General features: G+C 39.9%; 1 protein-coding gene across 1 annotated transcript in view; it reads left to right on the forward strand.

Annotated features, from left to right (window-relative positions):
- The window catches only part of b4galnt3b (beta-1,4-N-acetyl-galactosaminyltransferase 3b), a 33,167-nt gene that overhangs the window by 979 nt on the left and 10,806 nt on the right, over nucleotides 1–21,382 (forward strand). The window contains exons 2-9 of the mRNA XM_088340301.1: nucleotides 8,525–8,577; nucleotides 8,693–8,752; nucleotides 16,949–17,044; nucleotides 18,239–18,329; nucleotides 18,395–18,495; nucleotides 18,586–18,653; nucleotides 20,040–20,118; nucleotides 20,234–20,300. Of these exons, the coding sequence (XP_088196427.1) occupies nucleotides 8,525–8,577; nucleotides 8,693–8,752; nucleotides 16,949–17,044; nucleotides 18,239–18,329; nucleotides 18,395–18,495; nucleotides 18,586–18,653; nucleotides 20,040–20,118; nucleotides 20,234–20,300 (615 nt within the window). The remainder of the gene's footprint in view (nucleotides 1–8,524; nucleotides 8,578–8,692; nucleotides 8,753–16,948; nucleotides 17,045–18,238; nucleotides 18,330–18,394; nucleotides 18,496–18,585; nucleotides 18,654–20,039; nucleotides 20,119–20,233; nucleotides 20,301–21,382) is intronic.

The raw sequence follows: 21,382 nt of genomic DNA on the forward strand, positions 1-21,382 counted from the left end.
TACAGAAATACTTCAAAAGTAGAACTAAAGTAATACGACTGCAGAAATACTGCAAGAATACTACAAAAAAGAACATAACACACAACAAATTAAAGTACTGTACTTAATAAACGTTTTTTTTTTTTTTACGAATAACTTCTTTACTGTCAAATTATAATCTTTAAAATAATCTTGCTACTGTATTGCACTATTGATTGGTTATATGAAATATGATTGGTTGACCGATTTAGGCAAAAATATCAAATTGGCCCCCCAAACAGTGAATTATTCAATAATGGAATAAGTTTGACGTTATCTTATCATTATATTTTTGCTAGTTAATTAAAGATTAATTCTGAACCTTTGAAAACTATCCGCCTTATTTCAGACGATATTTTGTCGCCATCACGTTATGGAAAACTGCTTTGCCATACTAAGTATGGTAAAAGCAGTAAAAGCATACCTTATTGTGCTGAGAAGTCCGACTTTTTTAAAGATGGAAAGCATTTTCCTACGCTGGCCGCAGTAGATCTAGAGCGTTTGTTGACATGAAGGCTATGAGAGAAATTTGCAATTAAAAAATATTTTGTCAAGATTACCGATGTGAATCACCGTGCGCGCTCATTTGGCTCCAACCACTGCAGGCTCTGATTGGCTCCCTGTCCCTATTTAAACCCAGTCCTATCACTCTCCTGTTGTCAGTCGAAGTGCAAACCTCTGTTGATACAAGGCAAGCCTTTTTTTACCCTGACTCCCGCCTGTCCCGTTTTTGCTCCCGTTTGTCTCCGGCTAAGACCTGTTTTGATCCCGACCACGTTTTTGCTCTCCCTGTCCCGGCTACCGACCTGTTGTTCCGTCCCTAACACCACCATCGCTCGCTAAGGAAGATCCACTTCCGTATTCGGATCGCAATCCGAGTGTGAGAGCAGCCCTTCCTCTTTCTTTCAATAAAACTTGTGGTAAACGTTCCGCAATTGGGTCCTGATTCCGTTCTGGCCGTGACAGATTTGCGCTTACTTAGGTTTGTCAAGCTGTTTGTGTACAACTCACACTGCAATGTCATTGACACACAGGCAGACACAGGCAGAAAAGGGGCGGGGTGACTGTTTAGCTAATCAGAATGCTGAATTCGACGCATAATGTAAATCCCTGAATTTGTAAAGCGTGATACAGCAAGGGAGTACTGTATTGGCCAATATCCATAACAATAATGAGCTCTCCAGTCTGAACTTAGGTCTAGCATAACTGTCTCAGTCTTGTGTATAATAATTTCAAGAAATGTGTTTAAAATGTAACTGACTTGTGAACCATGACAGGCAATCCCTTTTAGCCTTTTATTCAGTTTTTTTTTTCGAAACAAAATTGTCCAAATGTGTAAAGTAAGGTGAAACAAGAGCACAGGTTCTTTCGAAAGTAGAAGCACGGATCGTGAGAGCGTAGTTGTGTGAGGGTCCATTGCGGGGGTTGGGGCAGGTCAGGAGTTCATGTCACAGTTTTACTCATCACCTCAGAGTGAAGCGTCGTCTCGCACTGGTTAACCACACTTCCTGCTGTCTCATTTGGCTTTATTTGCACCGCTTGGTGTTTAACAGCAGTATGTTGGGGATGCAAATGAGAACAGAGTGGAAACGACAATGCATGACTCATTCGCTGGACCGCTTGCTCCGTTTGAAGGAAGCCTGACATGTAAACACATGCTAGGAGCTGTAATGTGAGGCAGGGGTCGTCTCACCATTCATTCCTCGGCTTTATGAAAGAATGACGAAAATATTTGGAAAATGGAGTGGGAAAAGCAAAATGATCAAAGATTATGATGTTGATTCGCATGTGGAAGTTTGTTAATCTTTGTCAGCGTGGTCGGTAAATAATATATATATATTTTTATATTCGGGCAAGTTTATTTATTAAATGTGTGCAGAGTTTTTAAAAGAGTGTAAATTTATTCAATACTTATGTATTATTTTCGTTGAATTTCCCTTTATTTGGAGACTTTTATTTTTTTTTATTGTTTTCAATTTTATTTTTCTGTATCATCGCTGTCATGTGAAATAAAACTAATTTCCAAAATTTATTTTTTTGCAGGAGGATAAAAAAAGAATATTCTGCAAGAAATAATTATGGAGCCCTTTTTTTTTACATGAAAACACCAATACTTTTCATGATGACATGTGTAGAAAATCCATTATCCATCCATCCACTGCTTATCCTCAGTAGGGTCGCGGGGGTGCTGGAACACTTCCCAGCTATCTTCGGGCAGTGGGCAGAGGGCACCTCGAACTAATTGCCAGCCAGAGACAGACAATTCACTCGCTCATTTACACCTAGGGACAATTTGGATCAGCCAATTAACCTGACATGCATGTTATTGGAATGTGGGAGGAAACCGGAGTGCCCGGAGGAAACCCACGCATGCACGAGGAGAACATGCAAACTCCACACAGGAAGATTTGATGTAGAAAATCATTAATCTTTAAATGGACATTGTCTATTATATAGTTCCTCTTAGTGATTAAATTGTTTCATAAATTAAAAAAAAAACATTTTGGATTTGAAAACCTAGAAAAAAATACCTGAATTATCACATAAATGTGCATTTTGAAAAATACTTGTAGGTTAAGAAATGTTTTCACGGGTACCCAAAAACCTTGCAAAACATTAAAATAAATGGTGCAGTTTAATCACTTTGAATGTCTGTCGTTTGTATTCTTCCTTGTGTTACCAATTGCAATCCACAGTACAGCAATATCTATTGGTCATATAAGACTGTGGACCTTTGAATAAACCATTGAGCGACGATTTTGGAAATGGAAAATACAGGACTGTCTCAGAAAATTAGAATATTGTGATAAAGTTCTTTATTTTCTGTAATGCAATTAAAAAAACAAAAATGTCATACATTCTGGATTCATTACACATCAACTGAACTATTTCAAGCCTTTTATTATTTAAATATTGCTGATTTTGGCTTACAGCTGAAAAAAACTCAAAAATCCTATCTCAAAATATTAGAATACTTCCTCAGACCAAGTAAAAAATAATTTTATAACAGCAAAACTAAATCAAACATTTGAAAATGTCCATTGATGCACTCAGTACTTGGTCGGGAATCCTTTTGCACGGATTACTGCATCAATCCGGCGTGGCATGGAGGCAATCAGCCTGTGGCATTGCTGAGGTGTTATTGATGCCCAGGATGCTTCGATAGCGGCCTTCAGCTCATTTGCATTTGTAGGTCTAGTGTCTTTCATCTTCTTCTTAACTATACCCCACAAATTCTCGATGGGGTTCAGGTCAGGGGAATTAGCAGGCCAATCAAGGACAGTGATGCCATGGTCAGTGCACCAGTTACTGGTGGTTTTGGCACTGCGGGCAGGTGCCAGATCATGCTGGAAAATGAAATCCTCATCTCCATAGAGCTTTTCAGCAGATGGAAGCATGTAGTGCTCTAAAATCTCTTGGTACACAGTTGCATTTACTCTGGACTTGATGAAACACAGTGGACCAACACCAGCAGCTGACATGGCTCCCCAAACCATTGCTGACTGTGGGAACTTCACACTGGATTTCAAGCAACTTGGATTTTGCTCCTCTCCAGCCTTTCTCCAGACTCTGGCGCCTTGACTTCCAAATTAAATGCAAAACTTGCTTTCGTCTGAAAAGAGGACTTTGGACCACTCTGCAACTGTCCAGTGCTTCTTCTCCATAGCCCAAGTCAGACGCTTCTTCCGTTGTCTTGAGTTCAGAAGTGGCTTGACCATGGGAATAAGGCTATTGTAGCCCATTTCCCAGACACGTCTGTGAACTGTGGCTTTTGATACCTGGACTCCAGCTTCAGCCCACTGTCTTTGAAGCTCCCCCAGATTCTGGAAGCAGCTCTTCTTCACAATTTTGTTAAGGCTGCGGTCATCTCTCTTGGTTGTGCAGCGTTTCCGGCCACATTTTTCCCTTCCAACAGACTTTTTGTGGATATGCTTTGAAACTGCACTCTGTGAACAGCCTGCTCTTTGAGAAATTTCTTTTTGTGTCTTACCCTCCTGATGGAGGGTATCAATGATGGTCCTCTGGACAGCAGTCAGATCAGCAGTCTTCCCCATACTTGTGATTTAGTTTACTGAACCAAGCTGAGTGTTTTTAAGGCTCAGGAAACCCTCGCAAGGTGTTTCGAGTTAATTAGATGATTCAGGTGATTAGTTGAATAGCCTACTTGTATACTTTTTCATGATATTCTAATATTTTGAGATAGGATTTTTGAGTTTTCTTAAGCTGTAAGCCAAATTCAGCAATATTAAAATAATAAAAGGCTTAAAATAGTTCAGTTGATGTGTAATGAATCCAGAATGTATGACATTTTTGTTTTTTTAATTGCATTACAGAAAATAAAAAAACTTTATCACAATATTCTAATTTTCTGAGACAGTCCTGTATATATTTTTTAACTTTTTTCACATGACAGCAACAATGTTTTTCTATTTTCGATTAAAATCTATGTATTAATGTATCTGTATTTCTAAACTATATGCTTATATTTTACTTATTTACTGTGTAGAAAATGAGTATTTGAACATCCTGCTATTTTGCCATTTCTCCCACTAAGAAATCATGTAGGGGTCTGAAATTTCCATCATAGGTGCATGTCCACTGTGAGAGAGATAAACTAAAAAGAAAAATCCAGAAATCACAACGCATGATTTTTTAACGATTGGGTGATATAGCTGCAAATAAGTATTTGAACACCTGAGAAAATGAATATTAGTATTTGGTAAAGTAGCCTTTGCTTGCTATTATAGAGGGCAAACATTTCCTGTAGTCTTTCACCAGGTTTGTACACACTGCAGGAGGGATCTTGGCCCACTCCTCCACACAGATCTTTTCTCGATCAGTCAGGTTTCTAGGCTGTCATTGAGAAACACGGGAGTTTGAAATCCCTCCAAAGATTTTGGGTTGGGTTCAGGTCTGTAGGCAGGCTGGGCCATGCTATGCTTCTCACGGAGCAACGACCTATCTTCAATGCTCTGACTGAGGGAAGGAGGTTGTTCCCGCATATCTCACCATACACGACCCCAGTCATCCTGTCTTTAATGCAGTGCACTCGTCCTGTCCCATGTGCAGAAAAACACTCCCAAAGCATGATGCTACCACCTCCTTCGCTTCACGGTGGGGATGGCGTTCTTCGGATTTTACTCTTAATTTTTCTTCCTCCAAACAAGATTAGTGGAATGATGACAAAAAAGTTCTCATCTGACCTCAGAACTTTTTCCCATGTCAACTCTGTATCATCCAAATGGTCATATGCAAACTTAAGATGGGCCTTGGCATGTACTGGTCCAAGAAGGGGAACCTTCCATGCCATTTATTTTTAAATCATGACGTCTTAGTGTATTACCTTTAGTAACCTTGGATCCCAGCTCTTTTCAGGTCATTGACCAACTCCTGTCGTGTAGTTCTGTGCTGAACCCTCACCTTTCTTAGAATCATTGAGACCCCACAAGTTGATATCTTGCATGGGGCTCCACTCTGATTGAGATTGACCATCATGTTTTGCTTCCTCCATTTTCTAATGATTGCCCCAACAGTGGACCTTTTTTCACCAAGTTGCTTGACAATTGCTTCGTAGCCCTTTCCAGCCTTGTGGAGATGTACAATTTTGTCTCTGATGTCTTTGGACAGCTCTTTGGTCTTCACCATGTTACAAGTTAAAGTCCGACTAATTGTCTGGGGTGGACAGGTGTCTTCATGCAACTAACTACCCCAAACAGGTGCATCTGATTCAGGATGTTACATCGAGTGCAAGTGGATTTCTAACGGGCGGACTTATAGGTTTTTCAGGGTCAGAATTATAGATGATACACAGGTGTTCAAATACTTATTTGCAGCTGTATCACACAAAAATTGTTAAAAAACATGCATTTTGTTTTCCAGATTTTTTTTTTAGTTTATCTCTCTCTCACAGTGGACATGCATCTACGATGAAAATTTCACACCCCTCCATGAAGTGGGAGGAATAGCAAAATAGCATGGTGTTCAAATACTTATCTTCTTCACTGTATATATATATATATATTATGTTTTCACTTTTCAATTGATAGTTATTTATTTACTTACTTATTAACTTATTTAGCACTTACCTACCTATTTATTTATATACCCACATGTTGATTTACTTACTTTTTGATTTACTCATATATTTATTAGTTTTTTTTAAATTTATTTATTCATTTAATTACTTGTTGACTTATTCCCTTACTTAATTTTGTATAGTTTGGCATCGTTGGTTCTCCATACAGAGCACAACGGTTACCTTCTTGTGGACGTAGTGGGTTCATGTAAGGCACACGTGTCAAACAGGCGGCCCGCGGGCCAGATCAGGCCCACTAAGGGATACAATCCGGCCCGCGAGACGACACTCAGAGAAGCGCAAGAGGAAAACAAGCTGCAGGTTGAAATATGTCAAATTGATGTTGCCAAAGCCAGGTGCCTCAAACAAAGACACTGTACTTGTATTTATTTCTCTCTCTCTCTCGCTTTCTTTTCCACCCCTTTTCTCCCACTCTCTGTCTCTTTCACTCTGTGTCTCTCTTTTTCTCTTCCTTTGTTGCTCTTTGTCTTTCTCTCTCTGTGTCTTTTTAACTTCTTTTGCTCTAACTTCCTTTTTTCCTTTTCTCTTTCTCTTTTCCTACCCTCCGCGCTTTCTTTTCTCTTTTCTCTCCTTCTGTCTTTCTATTTCTCTTTGGATTTCTTTCTTCCTCTCCCTTTCCTTTCCCCCTCTCTCATGACTTTTTATCTCTTTTGTTTCTCACGCTCTCTCCCTCTCTCTAATTTTCTTTCTTTGTCCCACCCTGCCTCTTTCTCTTATTTCTTTATCTATCTTTTTCTTTCTCTTTAATCTACTTCTTTCTCACTGGCCCCCGACAGAATGTTTGTTCTATCGTGTGGCCCCATAATTAAAATGAGTTTGACAACCACGATGTAAGGTAATACTGTGTGGTCAGTTTTTTTTTAATTAAATGTCATTTTTACTGTACACACTTGTCATTGTGGTATCCCCTCATGCCGAAATCAGGACAGGAACATTGCTTTGCTTCTCATCGAATGAGAGTAAACGGCTCTATTCTCACACTCTCTTGTGAAGAGGTTACCTGTTTGTTTTTCCTCATCTGACTGACAAATAGTTTGGGGAAAAGAAAGCAAATTAACAAACATTTCAGAAGAAAAAGAACAGTCTTGCACTGTAAACTTCTCATATTAGTGATTGAGGCTTGATGTCATAAGTAAGTCTAAGGCATTGTGAGGGTGAATACGACGCCAGATGAAGATAAAAATACTCGTAAGCTTACTCTAGAACGCGTGTCACCAAAACTGTCGCTGTCTTCTCCAAACTTGTGGGTTTTGGTCGCCCCGCCCCAGGGATAATGAGAGGCTTTATGTACTCAAACACTGGAAGCATGTCTGTTGCTTACAATTTCTTGCACAGAACTTCAAAAATACACCCAAAACTTTTGGCATTTGAAAGATTATAGGAATGTCATTTTTGTTCAAGTTCCTTAGGAGCATAAGAAGAAAATATTGACATTTTCTCAACATGTTGGGGATCTTTAAATTTTAATTTGGATGCAATTTTTTTAAGCACAACAATCTATAGATAAAATCATTGACACATTACACATATGATTTCAACATTCTGAGACTCCAATGAGGAAATGTCATAACTTACCTTTTTTTCTACTCTTAAATGGACAATTATTAGTGACGGGTCATTGTGATTTTCGAAGATATTTGTTTTAGAGGGCAACACGGCGGCGCACTGGTTAGCGTGTGCGCGGCACAGTTCTGAAGTCATGAGATCGAACCTTCCTGTGTGGAGTTTGCATGTTCTCCCCTGTGCTTGTGTGGGTTTCCTCCGGGCACTCCGGTTTCCTCCCATGCATGTCAGGTTAATTGGCCGGTCCAAATTGTCTAGGTGTGAATGAGCGAAGGATTAATATGATGGCTTGTTATCTTAGAATTACAAACTTGTAGCCCTTCGTGTCAATCAGTAACACAAAAAAAGTGCTCAGCTTTAAAAGGGTTTGTGACCCAAGATATAAGGTGTCTGAGGTGTGCAGTACATTCTTACCCTATTGGCAGAACATTTTGCCAATTTTTAAGATACTTTTTCTTATTTAAGATGTTCGAAAAATATGACTAATCATCCTTAAAATTATACAAAATCTAGAAAATGGGACATACTATTTCTCAATTTACAAAGATTTTCTACCGAGATTACAGAACAGACCTTAAAGTAAACACAACAATCCACAATCTGGGAGATAAAATCAATTTTGATCATTTTTCTATCAAGTTTCTTATTAAAATATATCAATATTAGAATATCTTACAATGAGCTAAATGGCACTCAAAATAAGCAACATTCTTTGCCAATAAAGTAAGATCCATTTCCTGCTCTATAGAAGCCATGAAACATTTTTTTTGCTGAAAAAAGTACTGTTTATCCCAAGGACATGGTATTATGACACCCTACTTGGATTTCTTTCACTTGTTACTGCAGGTTCAATTCCAGATGGTGGCAGCGGATGGAGAAGCTCCACCCTTGACCAAAGGGTAAGCCCGGGAAAAATATGCTCATAGAAAACGGGACGTTTGTGGTGTGAGTGCGATTGTGTATGCTTTTGGGAATGTGTGCTGCACAGCAACATAAATGACAATTATTTTCCAGGGTGGAGCGGGCCATCCACTTGGGGATTCTGGATTTATGCAGCAAACCTGGAAACCAGAGGTGTGCCAACATGTTTATATGACACATTTGTTTTATGTTTCTGTGTGGACCTTTCTTTGTTGGGGATGTTACTTTAAAAAGTATTCAGTTAAAGTAAAAAGTAACTTAGTTAGTAATTGAATTGTTCTACCTTAAAAGCAACTATGTACCAGGAAAAGTAACTATTTCCTTTACTTCAAAAAAAGTTGTATGTTCGAGAAATTGAAATTTTCTGAGCAGAATTTGAATCAGTTTTCTAGAGAAGAACAGACAAGTTGTGTTAGAGAACCTTAAAATATTTTTGCACCTCACTGGCAACAGATTTATCCTACACTTGAAGTGCAACATATATAAACAGTAAAGGATATAATAAAATAACAATCTGCAGTAAATAATTTTAAGTGCCTTTAATGAATTAAATGAAAAAGGAAGAAAAAGAAACAAAAGACAAAATTACAATAACAAAAAGTGTCACAGTTGCCCATTGCCCTCACTTGGCCCCGCCAGTTTGGCGCCAGCTGCTGCCTGTTGCCTGATTGGCTTCCCTCCTATTTCAGCTCAGTGCTCTCACTCACCCCTTGTCAATCCGTTTACAAACCTCTGCACCCGCAAGACGTGTGTTTTGATTCTGTCCTGTATCCTGCTTGTGAATCCTATCCGGTATCGATCTTGTCCTGTTTGATATCTGACTCCAGTCTCCAGTAATCGGGTATCGATCCCGTCTATCTCGTCCTGTTTGATATCTGACTCCAGTCTCCAGTGCCTGGTATCGATCCCGTCTGTCTCGTCCTGTCTGATATCTTGCTATAGTCACTGGTATCGATTGTCGATTCCGCCTGTCTCATCCTGTCCGATATCCTGCGCCAACCTCCAGTATCCGGTATCGATCCCGTCTGTCTCGTCCTGTCTGATATCTAACTCCAGTCTCCATTATCTGATATCGATCCTGAAGCCTCTGGCTTCCTGTTTTTCCATGCCGGACTTGTGTGAAAACGTTACGCATCTGGGTTCTCCTCCTGTTCTGGTTCTGACAAAAAGAAAATAGAGAGATAATAGAAGAAAAAAGAAGAAACTTAACATTATTATATAAACACATTAACACTGAAAAACACAGGAAATAAAAATAAAATGTTTATAAATCTACAAAAAAAGATATAAAATACAAAACAATGTAATTTTTTATGCCCCCTACAAATTTAAAGTCAACCCAGAATCCCCCCCAAAACGCATATTGACCAATCACAAGACAAAAAAGGCATCTCGGAGGGAACCAGCTGTTGATTGGTGGGGAGCTGGCTCCCTTCGTTCACTTTCAAAAGCCGGCTCTGAGAGACTTTTTTTTCCGAAAGACAGAAGTCCGTTGCCCCGGTATCCACCAATGACAAGAGCACTGACGCTTGTAAATATCGGGCTCACAATTTTTGCGACGCAGCCCTCATTTGCCTTTTTATATATAAATTAAAGAAACTACATAATAGGATTATGGTTCATGCAATATTTCCCAACATTTCAGATTTGGCAGGCTATAAGTTTTATATGATGTATAATAATAATAATGTTTAATTATAGCGGCCTTTACTCAGTGAGGTAATTCGGGTGAATCATTTTGGTGACTCATTTAGCTTGAAAATGACTGAGCCTACGCTGTAAAATAATAGTTTTGCTCTTTTTAAAATGTATATGCTAGTGAAAACATAATTATTTTTATCTATATTGTCTTTTTTAAATAACGCTATAGTCTATCGCCGTTAGCAATCTGCTGCTACCTGCTAAAATGGAAAGACATAAATACACATATACATATATACATATATACATATATATATATATATATATATATATCTCATCTCATCAGCTGTACCGCTTATCCTCATTAGGGTCGCGGGGGGGCTGGAGCCCATCCCAGCCATCTCCGGGCAGTGGGCAGGGGACACCCTGAACTGGTTGCCAGCCAATCGCAGGGCACACAGGGACAGACAACTCACTCGCTCATTCACACCTAGGGACAATTTGGACCGGCCAATTCACCTGAAATGCATGTTTTTGGAATGTGGGAGGAAACCGGAGTGCCCGGAGGAAACCCACGCAAGCACGGGGAGAACATACAAACTCCGCACAGGAAGTCTGGAGCTGGATTTGAACCCACGCAGGAGGTTCCCATGACATGAACTGTGCTGCACATGCGCTAACCACTGCTCCGCCGTGCTGCCCCTATATATATATATATATATATATATATATATATATACACATATACTGTATTTTCCGCACTATAAGGCGCACCTAAAAGCCTTTATTTTTTTCAAAAGCTGACCATGCGCCTTATAATACAGTGCGCCTTATTTATGGATCAACATTAAGTTTTCCAACTAACTTGCAGCCGCCGACTAGATTGTCCCCCGAACGCCAAGTAGTACGCGGTGTATGCTGGGATTTATTTACCGGCGTTTCATTGGCTAACCAATGTGTCAATCATCATTTGAATCGATCACTATTGGCTAAAGTTATTCGGAGGTCAAGGGGCGGATCCTTTTTATCATTTACAGGCTGGCATTGGCTTAAACGGCAACACAAAGCCTGCAATTGGCCAAAACAACGGTGTATGCTGGGATTTATTTACCGGCGTTTCATTGGCTAACCAATGTGTCAATCATCATTTGAATCGATCACTATTGGCTAAAGTTATTCGGAGGTCAAGGGGCGGATCCTTTTTATCATTTACAGGCTGGCATTGGCCTAAACAGCAAAACAAAGGCTGCAATTGGCCGAAAAAGATGTGTCAATCATCAGTTAAATCGATCACTGTTGGCTAAAGTTATTCGGAGGTCAAGAGGCGGATCCTTTTTATCATTTACAGGCTGGCATTGGCTTGAACGGCAAAACAAAGCCTGCAATTGGCCGAAAAAGATGAATGCGTATAGCACGTGGCTGACGGCACACAGAAAGCATCTTTTTCTATTCTGTATTCGTAAATATTTTATTCTCCTGGATTTACTGCACTCACGGATATAAGAGGACATTGGCTGCACATTATTATGAACACAACGACTTCAGTGAGCTACTCCGGGTTTTATATTGTCCCTGTATCTTGTTTCAGACTGAACTTGATGTTTCTGTGATAAGCGGTGCAGATAATGGATGGAATGGAGTGTCTATTTTTAAATTCAACTCAATTCCAAGTGTTTATTGTCATATGCACAGTAAAGTTGCGAGCGAAAAAGAAAATAGAAACTAATGAATGTGTGGCATTTCTTGAATCCCAAAACTTTAACCTTCCAAATGATGGAACGATGCATTTGAGTGACATCGTACAGACACCGCATCCGCACGTGTTCTCGACATGTATTTGCGTCTTTGCAAGCTTTGGGAGTGTTAAGGGGGTTATAAGTTTGACTGAACTATCTGACTGTTTTGTCGACGTTCCAATTGTAGCACCTTATAATCCGGTGCGTCTTATGTATGTCAAAAATAGGACCAAAAACGATTTTTTTCGGGGTGCGCCCTATAACCCGGTGCGCCTTATAGTGCGGAAAATACGGTACATATACACATATACATATATATATATATATATATATATACACACACATATATATATATATATATATATATATATATATATATATATATATATACACATATATATATATATATATATATACACATATATATATATATATATATATATATATATATATATATATATATACATATATATATATACATATATATATACACCTTGGTCATATCCCTCAAGAGGGGTGACCGACAGCACATACAATAACAAAGAAAATTTAAAAAAAGGGGGGAAAAAAATAGCAAAAACACACACAAACATTTTTGGACCACGGCCAACCCAAATGCCCAAACACTCAAACAAGTTCAGCACCTCGGCACCCAAGTTGGTCATGCTTTCGTCCCTCCAGAGGAAACAGGACACAAGAAAGCGGCCATGTCACTCGGGTCAGGATGACACACACAGCAGGGCCCGACAGCTTTCACTGGTTTACCCCTGCCGCATCATACAGGTGCCCTGCCCATCCCTTAGAACGCGTCCAAACATCCCACTATCCTTTTACAACACCTCTCCACTCATTCCTATTACCAACAATAGCTCGAGCTTCCACTAGATTTAGACATCTTTCCTGCAATGCATTCATGACACCATCTATACATTTCAGTCTCGGCCTTCCTCTTGGTCTCCTTCCATTTACTTCTGCTCTGTAGATCCTCTTCAACATTCGCTCCTCATCCATCCTCTCCATGTGTCCAAATCAACCGAGTACTCTCTTATCCACACGCTTGCTCAGTTCCACAACTACTCCAGTTCTGTCTCTCACAATTTAATTACACAATCTATCCATTCTTGTCACTCAGAACATACTCCTCAAACACTTCATCTTAAAAAATTTAATTTCCTTCTCAAATCTGCATTCAGGCTCCAAGTCTCTGCACCATACAACACAGTCGGCACAATCACACTCTCATACAGTCCCCTCTTAACATCCATACTCATACATACTCTTGTTGCTCATCACTCTCCTCGGAGCACCCAAAACCTTGCTTCCTTGATTCACTCTGTGCAATACCTCGCACTCCATTCCACCAACTGCAGCCACATTACAACCCAAGTACCTAAAGCTTTCAACTTCTTCCAGCACCTGTCCATGCAACCTTATTTCTAACGCCATGCCCACTCCACCACGTGAACACTTCATCACCTTACTCTTCCAAACATTCACACATAACTTACGCCTATCACACACTCTTCCAAACTCCATTACCAACCTTCTCAATGTTTCCTCAGAATTAACCACAAGCGCTGTGTCATCTACAAACAACAACTGACTTACCTGCCACACCGTTCCACTGTTATTGATCATCTCTACTCCTCTGCCAAATACTTTTGCATTCACCTCTCTCACCACACCATCCATGTACACATTAAACAGCCATGGTGACATCACACACCCCTGTCTCACACCAGTCAACACAGGGAACCAGTCACTTGTCTCACTCCCTACTCTTACACATGCTCTGCTGTTCACATAAAAACTCTTCAATGCTTCTAACAACTTTCCACCCACTCCATACATTACCATCACTTGCCACAACACCTCTCTATCAACTCTGTCATACGCCTTTTCCAAGTCCATGAAAGCCAAATAAACATCTTTCCCTTTTGCAAAATATTTCTCGCACACTGCAAACACCTGATCCACACATCCTCTATCTTTCCTGAAACCACTCTGCTCCTTCATCACCACCTTATTTGTTCTTTCTCTCACTCTCTTAATCAAGACTCTTCCATACAACTTACTCGGCACAGACAACAAACTGATACCTCTCGAATTGCTACATTCATACTTATCACCTTTACCCTTATACAATGGCACCACACATGCACTACACCAACAGGAACCACACCACTTAAAAAGCATACATTCAACAAGCGTACTAACCAGTCAATGATAGCTGTGCCACCTTTTTTCAAGCATTCAGCAGTACAACTATCCAACCCAGAAGCCTTGCCCCCTTTCAGTTCTTTCACTGCCTCTTGCACCTCCCATGTTTCCACAGGCTTCACATTTAAATCACCCAACACGGGCATTCTCTCCATACCATTGATCACCTCGACTCTCACTTCCCTCCCATCCTCCACATTGAGCAACTCCTACGAAGCAGCTGCGGCGGGTTAATTGGCACCAACAGCCGGGACAGCTGATTGGTGGACACTCTTTTTAAACTCCTAGCTTCCAAGAGGAAGCCGTCAGATCGTTATGCGAACTGTTGACTTCAGCTCAGTAAGCCTTTTCGTCCGACTCCGTTCCTGCCCTGTTTTTTTCTGCCTGATCTTTGTTGCCAACCTGTTTCCGGACCTGACTACGCCCCGTTCTGCCTACCTGTTACCTGACCGGTTTCGCCCCGTTACCTGCCCGCCTCCTGCTACCGACCTTGCTTACGAACTTGACACGCCTTTCATCACCAGTCCCGGCCAAGGACTTGCTATTCCCGCCTGTCTCCAATTCTCCTCGCCAGACACGGAAGTGCCACTTCCGCACCGCTCGCTCCCTATGTCCGTCAGCCATCGGATCATGGAAGCAAGCCTTACTCTCCCTCTTTATCAATAAAACTGAATAAAAACTGAAAAAACGAGCGCTATTGGGTCCTGTGTCATTTTCTGGTCTGTGACAGAATGATCTGACCGCTTTCAAGAGGAAGCTAGGGGTTTAAAAAGAGAGTGTCCACCAATCAGCTGTCCGGGCTGTTGGCGCCATTTAAGCCGCCGCAGCTGCGCTCAATCGGCAAGATATGCACTCTGCTGATAACTAAGAGACAGCATGGATACTCAACAATGGTATGCTATGCAGATATGAAATGAAATGAAATGAAATTATCTGCATTTATATAGCGCTTTTCAAGTCAATGACTTCCCAAAGCGCTTTACATTGTGCTTCACATTTCCCAATAGCGGCCGTGATCTGTGCAGCCATGTAAGGCGCTAACCTGCTTATTGGGGGTAATTGGGGGTTCAATGTCTTACCCAAGGACACTTTGACATGTAACGCGGACAAGCCGGGATTCGAACTGGGATCCCTTAATCCTAAAACGATCGCTCTACTTCCTGAGCTACTGCCGCCCCCAAGTAGCAGATAAGTATCCATTTTCTTTTCCACCAAGTCAATGAAATTGGACAACTTCTTTTGGCACATCAGACTTTGCGGTGCAGTTGTGCTACAGTTTATGTAACTTTAATGATAAACCACAACAACCATGACAAGTAAGGTGTGCCTTTCTACAGCTTTGTTCTTTAGCCCTTGTATCCACATTGTGAACAGAGCACTTTGTTTGTATGCATGCCGGATGCACATGTAGCTCAAATATCGTGGCCTCTTAAGCAGGTGCCACAGAGCTCTCATGCACACCTGTCCCAATGGGCGTGTGTTGGATCTAGTTTTATTTTTAGGGCGCACAAGGCAGTAGTAATTACAATTTGTATTACTTACTTAGAAATACAAGGTTTTTTAAGTTTTTGGAATATGAGTTAAGAAACAATATGCATTGTTTTCTAGGAGCTGAGTGTAACTAATCTGTGATCATTTATATAGCATTTGTGCTCCTCCTTTTTTCCCATGTGTGTGTTTGTGCTACTTAGTATAAATTGTCATAAAACCTTTGCCATTCTTTTATATTTTCGATTGCTGACTCAAGCAGTCAGGAAACCAACAGAAATGAAAGCCAGATGTAGCGGTGAGGTAGCTGGGATGGGCTCCAGCACCCCCGCAACCCTACTGAGGATAAGCAGTGCAGATGGATGGATGGAAATAAACTATGAATTTACAATGTTCTATACATATGTAAAAAAAAAAATCACAGCCTTGCGTGTTTGTTTATGGCAGTAACGGTTCTGGAGAATCAACGTTGTGTTGAATTTGTTAGTCCTTGTTTGAAGGGACCTGGAAAAACAGGTTACAAGTTGGTGTTGTTGGGGGATGATGATGTCCATGTGGCTTAGGCTTTAGCTAATGACAAATCATGATTCTGCTTCAGAAAGCAGGCTTTGTGTAACGACCAATAACAGTTGCTAGAAGCAGAGCCATGATTGGTAATTAGCTGAATTGATCCCAGCTTCCAAAATGGCCATCACCAGATAAGGATAAAACAGGTGGATTTTTCTTCTTAAATCATATCCTATCGCGACAAAATGAATTCTCGCTATAGCGTCATTGCACCATTGTTATGACGCACTTAGAACTTAGACCATTCTCCTGGTACTACCTTCTAAATATTTGCTTATTTATCCTAACATTCTTTTTTTTCTTGGGTTTTGCCACTTTTTCTTTTTTTTTTTCTTTTTAGTCTTTTATTACGTGTTTATCCTGGAATGCCACGTCGTTATCAATGACAAATAAGACCAATCTTCCACTTTTGGAGTGTGACAATATTCTCAATAATGAAATAATGGCTATAGTTTGTCTTTGCAAATATGTGAATCCCTGCATTTAGTCATACAGCAGTAAACTGCAGTTCTGTGATAAGGTTTCAATGATCTTTCAGAGTGTCCCACATTAAATGGGTACACTAAAAAGGACTGAGTGTGCAAACAGGATGCAAATGCTGCAAAAAAAAACCTCTTTGGGCACTTGCATGCTTCTCATTTGATGAGGTCGGTTCGATGTTTGCTTGGTGACTAACTGACACTCTCTCGCCTTTCAGTATAAAGGCCAGGCCAATTTGCATGTGTTTGAGGATTGGTGCGGCAGCTCTACTGATGGGTTACGACGCAATCTGCACTACCCGCTCTATCCTCATGTGAGTGTTGGCCTTCATGTAAATTCATCTCTTGAATTGGATATACAGTATTTTCTGGACAATGGATCGCATCCGAAAACCCCATTCTATCCCGAAATTTGAAAGTGGGCCTTATAACTAGGTTCTGACTCATATGCAGCAGAATACGGTGGATAAGATCTGGTATCCTATACATGCACACCAACACAAAAAATTGGGATTTATAACGTAGTTTAGATCTAATTTACACACTATGTATACTGAAGGTGCAAAAAACACATTAATTGCATAATGCATTTTGATAGATAAAACAGTCCCTCCACTTCCTTACCAACAAATTGTAGAAAATTGAGAAACAGAAAGTCTTCCCAAAAAATACTATACAAGATCTTTTACACACATATACATATTACACCGCAAGATTATTGTTGCACAGGTGACGAGGTGGACAGACTGTTTAACCTAACAGAATGCACCATGCAAATCAGTGTTTTTGTCACCATGAATAAAAATAGTGTGATAATGTAATCAAACTACTTTAAAAATCCTGGTTGGTTTTATGGGTGTGTGTTTGTATGTGACCCATCAGCTCCGAAATGGCGTAACCGATTTTTGTGAAAATTTACACAGTTGTACTTAAGGCCTACGCAAATATCTTTAGCTAGGTTTTGTATCAAGGATCCCTCAATAAATACCTACAAAAGCCTTAAGTATGTGCTTTTGTGAGGAAAAATCGTGTGATAATGAAACAAAATCGGATGCATTTTAGTATGCCATCTGTACCTGAGGTGGTCTAGTCTTAAAGTGGCTCACACCCCCACTGATCAGGTTCTATTCCCATTGCCTTCATTTTTTGCAATTTTGGTCAGCGACAGCTATTAACTGATCAATCTTAGTATAAAAATATACCGTAAGTGTATAATGAGCTGTAGTCTCAATTTCATGCGCCTTATGTTTGAAAATATATGACGAAGGTCTATTTCTTATAGGTGTCCCTTTTAATCTGGTGCACCTTTTATAGTGCGAAAAAATACGGTACACGTTTATTATTCTTCGTGCTCCACAAGCGATTCATTGGTGACATTGTGGGAATTTTGACAAACATGTGTTTTCAGTTCTTTGCAGTCTTAGTATATTTCACATCCGCCTGATAAGTCTTCATTTCCCATGACCTGTGATCCTGACTGGCTTTCCACTACTGCCTCTTTCTTTCAGTCCAGGACCACAGTGCGCAAACTGGCCATCTCTCCGCAGTGGACCAACTATGGGCTCAGGATCTTCGGTTATCTCCATCCTTACACTGACGGTACAATACCTTAGATTAATCTCGTCATGAACAGACAGCATCTTTTATTTCCTTGCTATCTTCAGGGAAGTTTGTGTTTGGCCTGAGTTCTGACGATAACTCGGAATTTTGGCTCAGCGCCGATGAGTCACCCTCCCATTTGCAGTTACTCGCTTGGGTTGGAAAGGTATGAGCGTCCACGAGCTTCAATGAACAGGAAAAAAAAGAGGAGTGGTCTTGTGCCCGTTTGTGTTTTTATAATTTCCTGCCTTTGTAGACGGGATCCGAGTGGACGGCCCCAGGCGAGTTTGAGAAATATGCCAGTCAGATCTCCAAAGCAATCTCGTGAGTACATTTTTGTATTTTCAATTTCACTGTTAAATTTATTTATTATGAATATTGATAGTAAATAAATAAAAAACTTTTTTTGTGAAATGGTTCCCGGGCGACAGATCTTTTTATCATAAAAATATCTATGCATGTATTTGTGCGTCCAAGTAGCAAAAGGGAACCACGCTCCATATCTAATAATAATAAAAACGTCATAAGAATATATTTAAATCAAAGTGATTAAATAATTTTGCTTTTGTTATTTCGATAATAAAACATGTATAAGAAAATGAAAATATTGTGATAAAGTTCTTTATTTTCTGCAATTAAAATATAAACATTTCATACATTCTTGTTTCAGTACTAACCATCCAAACGAATGGAAGTCTTTTACTGTTTTTGTGTTGCTTATGATGGCGAAAACTCAAATATCCCATTTCAAAATATTAGAATCATAAAAAGTATACTATTAGGATATTGGGCTATAATCATTAATATTACCATATTAACATGCTTGCAATATTTCAGTTGATTTGGAATGAAACCATATTGTTTGACATTTTAAAAAAATGCATTACAGAAAATAAATAACTTCATCACAATATTTCGGAGACGGTCCTTTACTAGGACAGTATGTACTGGAAAAACAACAACTATATATCTACCCTGGTCATATCCCTCGAGAAGTGTAACCGACAGCAAGACACACACACACACACACATACACAAAAACAAATAAAAAAAGGGGAAAAAAAACACACATACATTTTTTTATCATGGCCAACCCAAATGCCCAAACACAAAAACCTAACCCAGGTTGGTCATGCTGTCCTGTGGTGAGGGGCCCTCTCCCTCTGGGAGGTGAGAATTCTCCCACTGTGGTCCGCTGCGTGTCGTAAGAGGCGACTAAAGTGGAGGGAGCGAGGGGACTGGGGATCCTCTCCTCTCCATCTCTTCTACCTAAGAGACAACAAGGCAGAAAGAGGGGCGGGAGACCAAAAAGGCCTCGCAAACCCTAGTTATAGGGTCACTAAATGTGAGAGGATGTGGAAGTAAGGTTGTAGTCGTCATAATTGTCTTCCGACTGAGTGGAAGAAAGAAGAGATCGGAAGGATGATGACTAAAAGGAAGGTTGATGTATTGGCCTTGAGTGAAACAAATTGTATTACTGAAAACGTTTTGTTAGTGGGCCGTACTTTTTTAAATCTTAAAATTTTATTACTCCGTTTTGCCAATTCGACACTGCTCTTTTCTTTGAGAACACATACAAATTCACCAGAGGATTATACGTTTCCCTGCCTCTACATACACGGAAGATCAAGCGCTTAGGGTGAAATAAAAATATAGTTGGAAGAATGACATTTGTGTCCTGCTGAGATTAAATCAAACATTGCTTTGCAGACTTTCTGCTCATAGAAGGTACTTTTTCGAGCTGATCCACAAGCAGAATGACCGGGGCACTGACCATGTGGAAGTTGTTGTAAGTACCTCAAATTATATAGCACGCCCCTCAAAACATTCTATCCACTTTTCGACGTTCACATTTACCGTAAGTAACCACATTCAAACCAAACTCCATGTGTTTATTTTGCTAGTGGAAGCTGTTCGATGCCAACTTCAGGTTCATGGTCATTGAGTCGAAGTACATCTCTCTTTATGTTAGTAAGTATCTGCTCTTTGAGGTAAAACCATCCAATCCAAACTCAGATCATTGATATGTTCTAGCAAGTCTATTCATTTTCTTTAGTTTTTGACCTCATTACAGTTGCAATGTTCACTCATAATAATCACAAATCCCTTAACCGTCTGGATTGTTGAAGCACCACTTCCTGTGGTGTGTCTTGGGAAAGTACTGCCTTGAGGTGCCACTCTCTCCAGACATACATGTAATATTACGTAATAATAAAAAAAGCTTACCTACTGCGCGAATAAAAAACGAAATTCATAGTAGTCTCACCATGACTTCATGTGTTTCCAAAGGCTTGCAGAAATTTTACATTCATACTTTCTAGAAGTCTATTAATTAACTCACCGCCACTTCATCACCAGATAACTGATATAAACAATAGCGTTTCACTCTGAAGGAAACTATTTAGTCACCGTGTATACTCGCATAGGAGCCCACTAGATCTGCAACAACGAATCGATAAAATTGATTAAAAACGATGATTAATAACGTCACACGCAGCGAGCATAACAGAGCGAAGTGGGGTGCAAACTAAGGTGTTATTTCCAATGGTTTTGGTAAATTCAGCTCATGAAACATGACAAAGAGAAAACAGTTTGACCGAAGTCCACAAAAGTGTGGGAGCACTTCACACTTCACAAAACAAAAAAAAAGATATGACACGGGAGCACCACGATGGATAAAGGGACCTCAGTAGCAGGGTAAGCCACTACATTCTTTTCTCTTATCCGATGTTAGCGTTTGCTTTTTAGCTGATTAATGACTGCCTGCGTGTGTGCGTTGGAGATACCTTCTAATTTAGTAAAATCATCTAAAGCTGTGTTTAATTGTGCTTCATAAAAAAAAAAAAAACCTTTCACACAATGGTGGTAAGATTTAGCCTCAAGTTTGAATTTTCTGTCAAACTCCGAGTGATTAAGTGAGGAAACGTAATGTAAATCTCGGGTCGCTCGCTTAATGCAAGCATTTGGTTGTTAGTTTATGTTCTTATCTCATTGGAAAATAGCAAACAATCAGGGTAGGGTAGGGTTACTTTAACTGGATTACTTTCAATTAC

Source organism: Urocampus carinirostris, chromosome 7 (assembly GCF_059441175.1).
Source record: "Urocampus carinirostris isolate Australia breed hairy pipefish chromosome 7, RoL_Ucar_1.0, whole genome shotgun sequence".
In the NCBI taxonomy this organism is placed as follows: Eukaryota; Metazoa; Chordata; class Actinopteri; order Syngnathiformes; family Syngnathidae; genus Urocampus; species Urocampus carinirostris.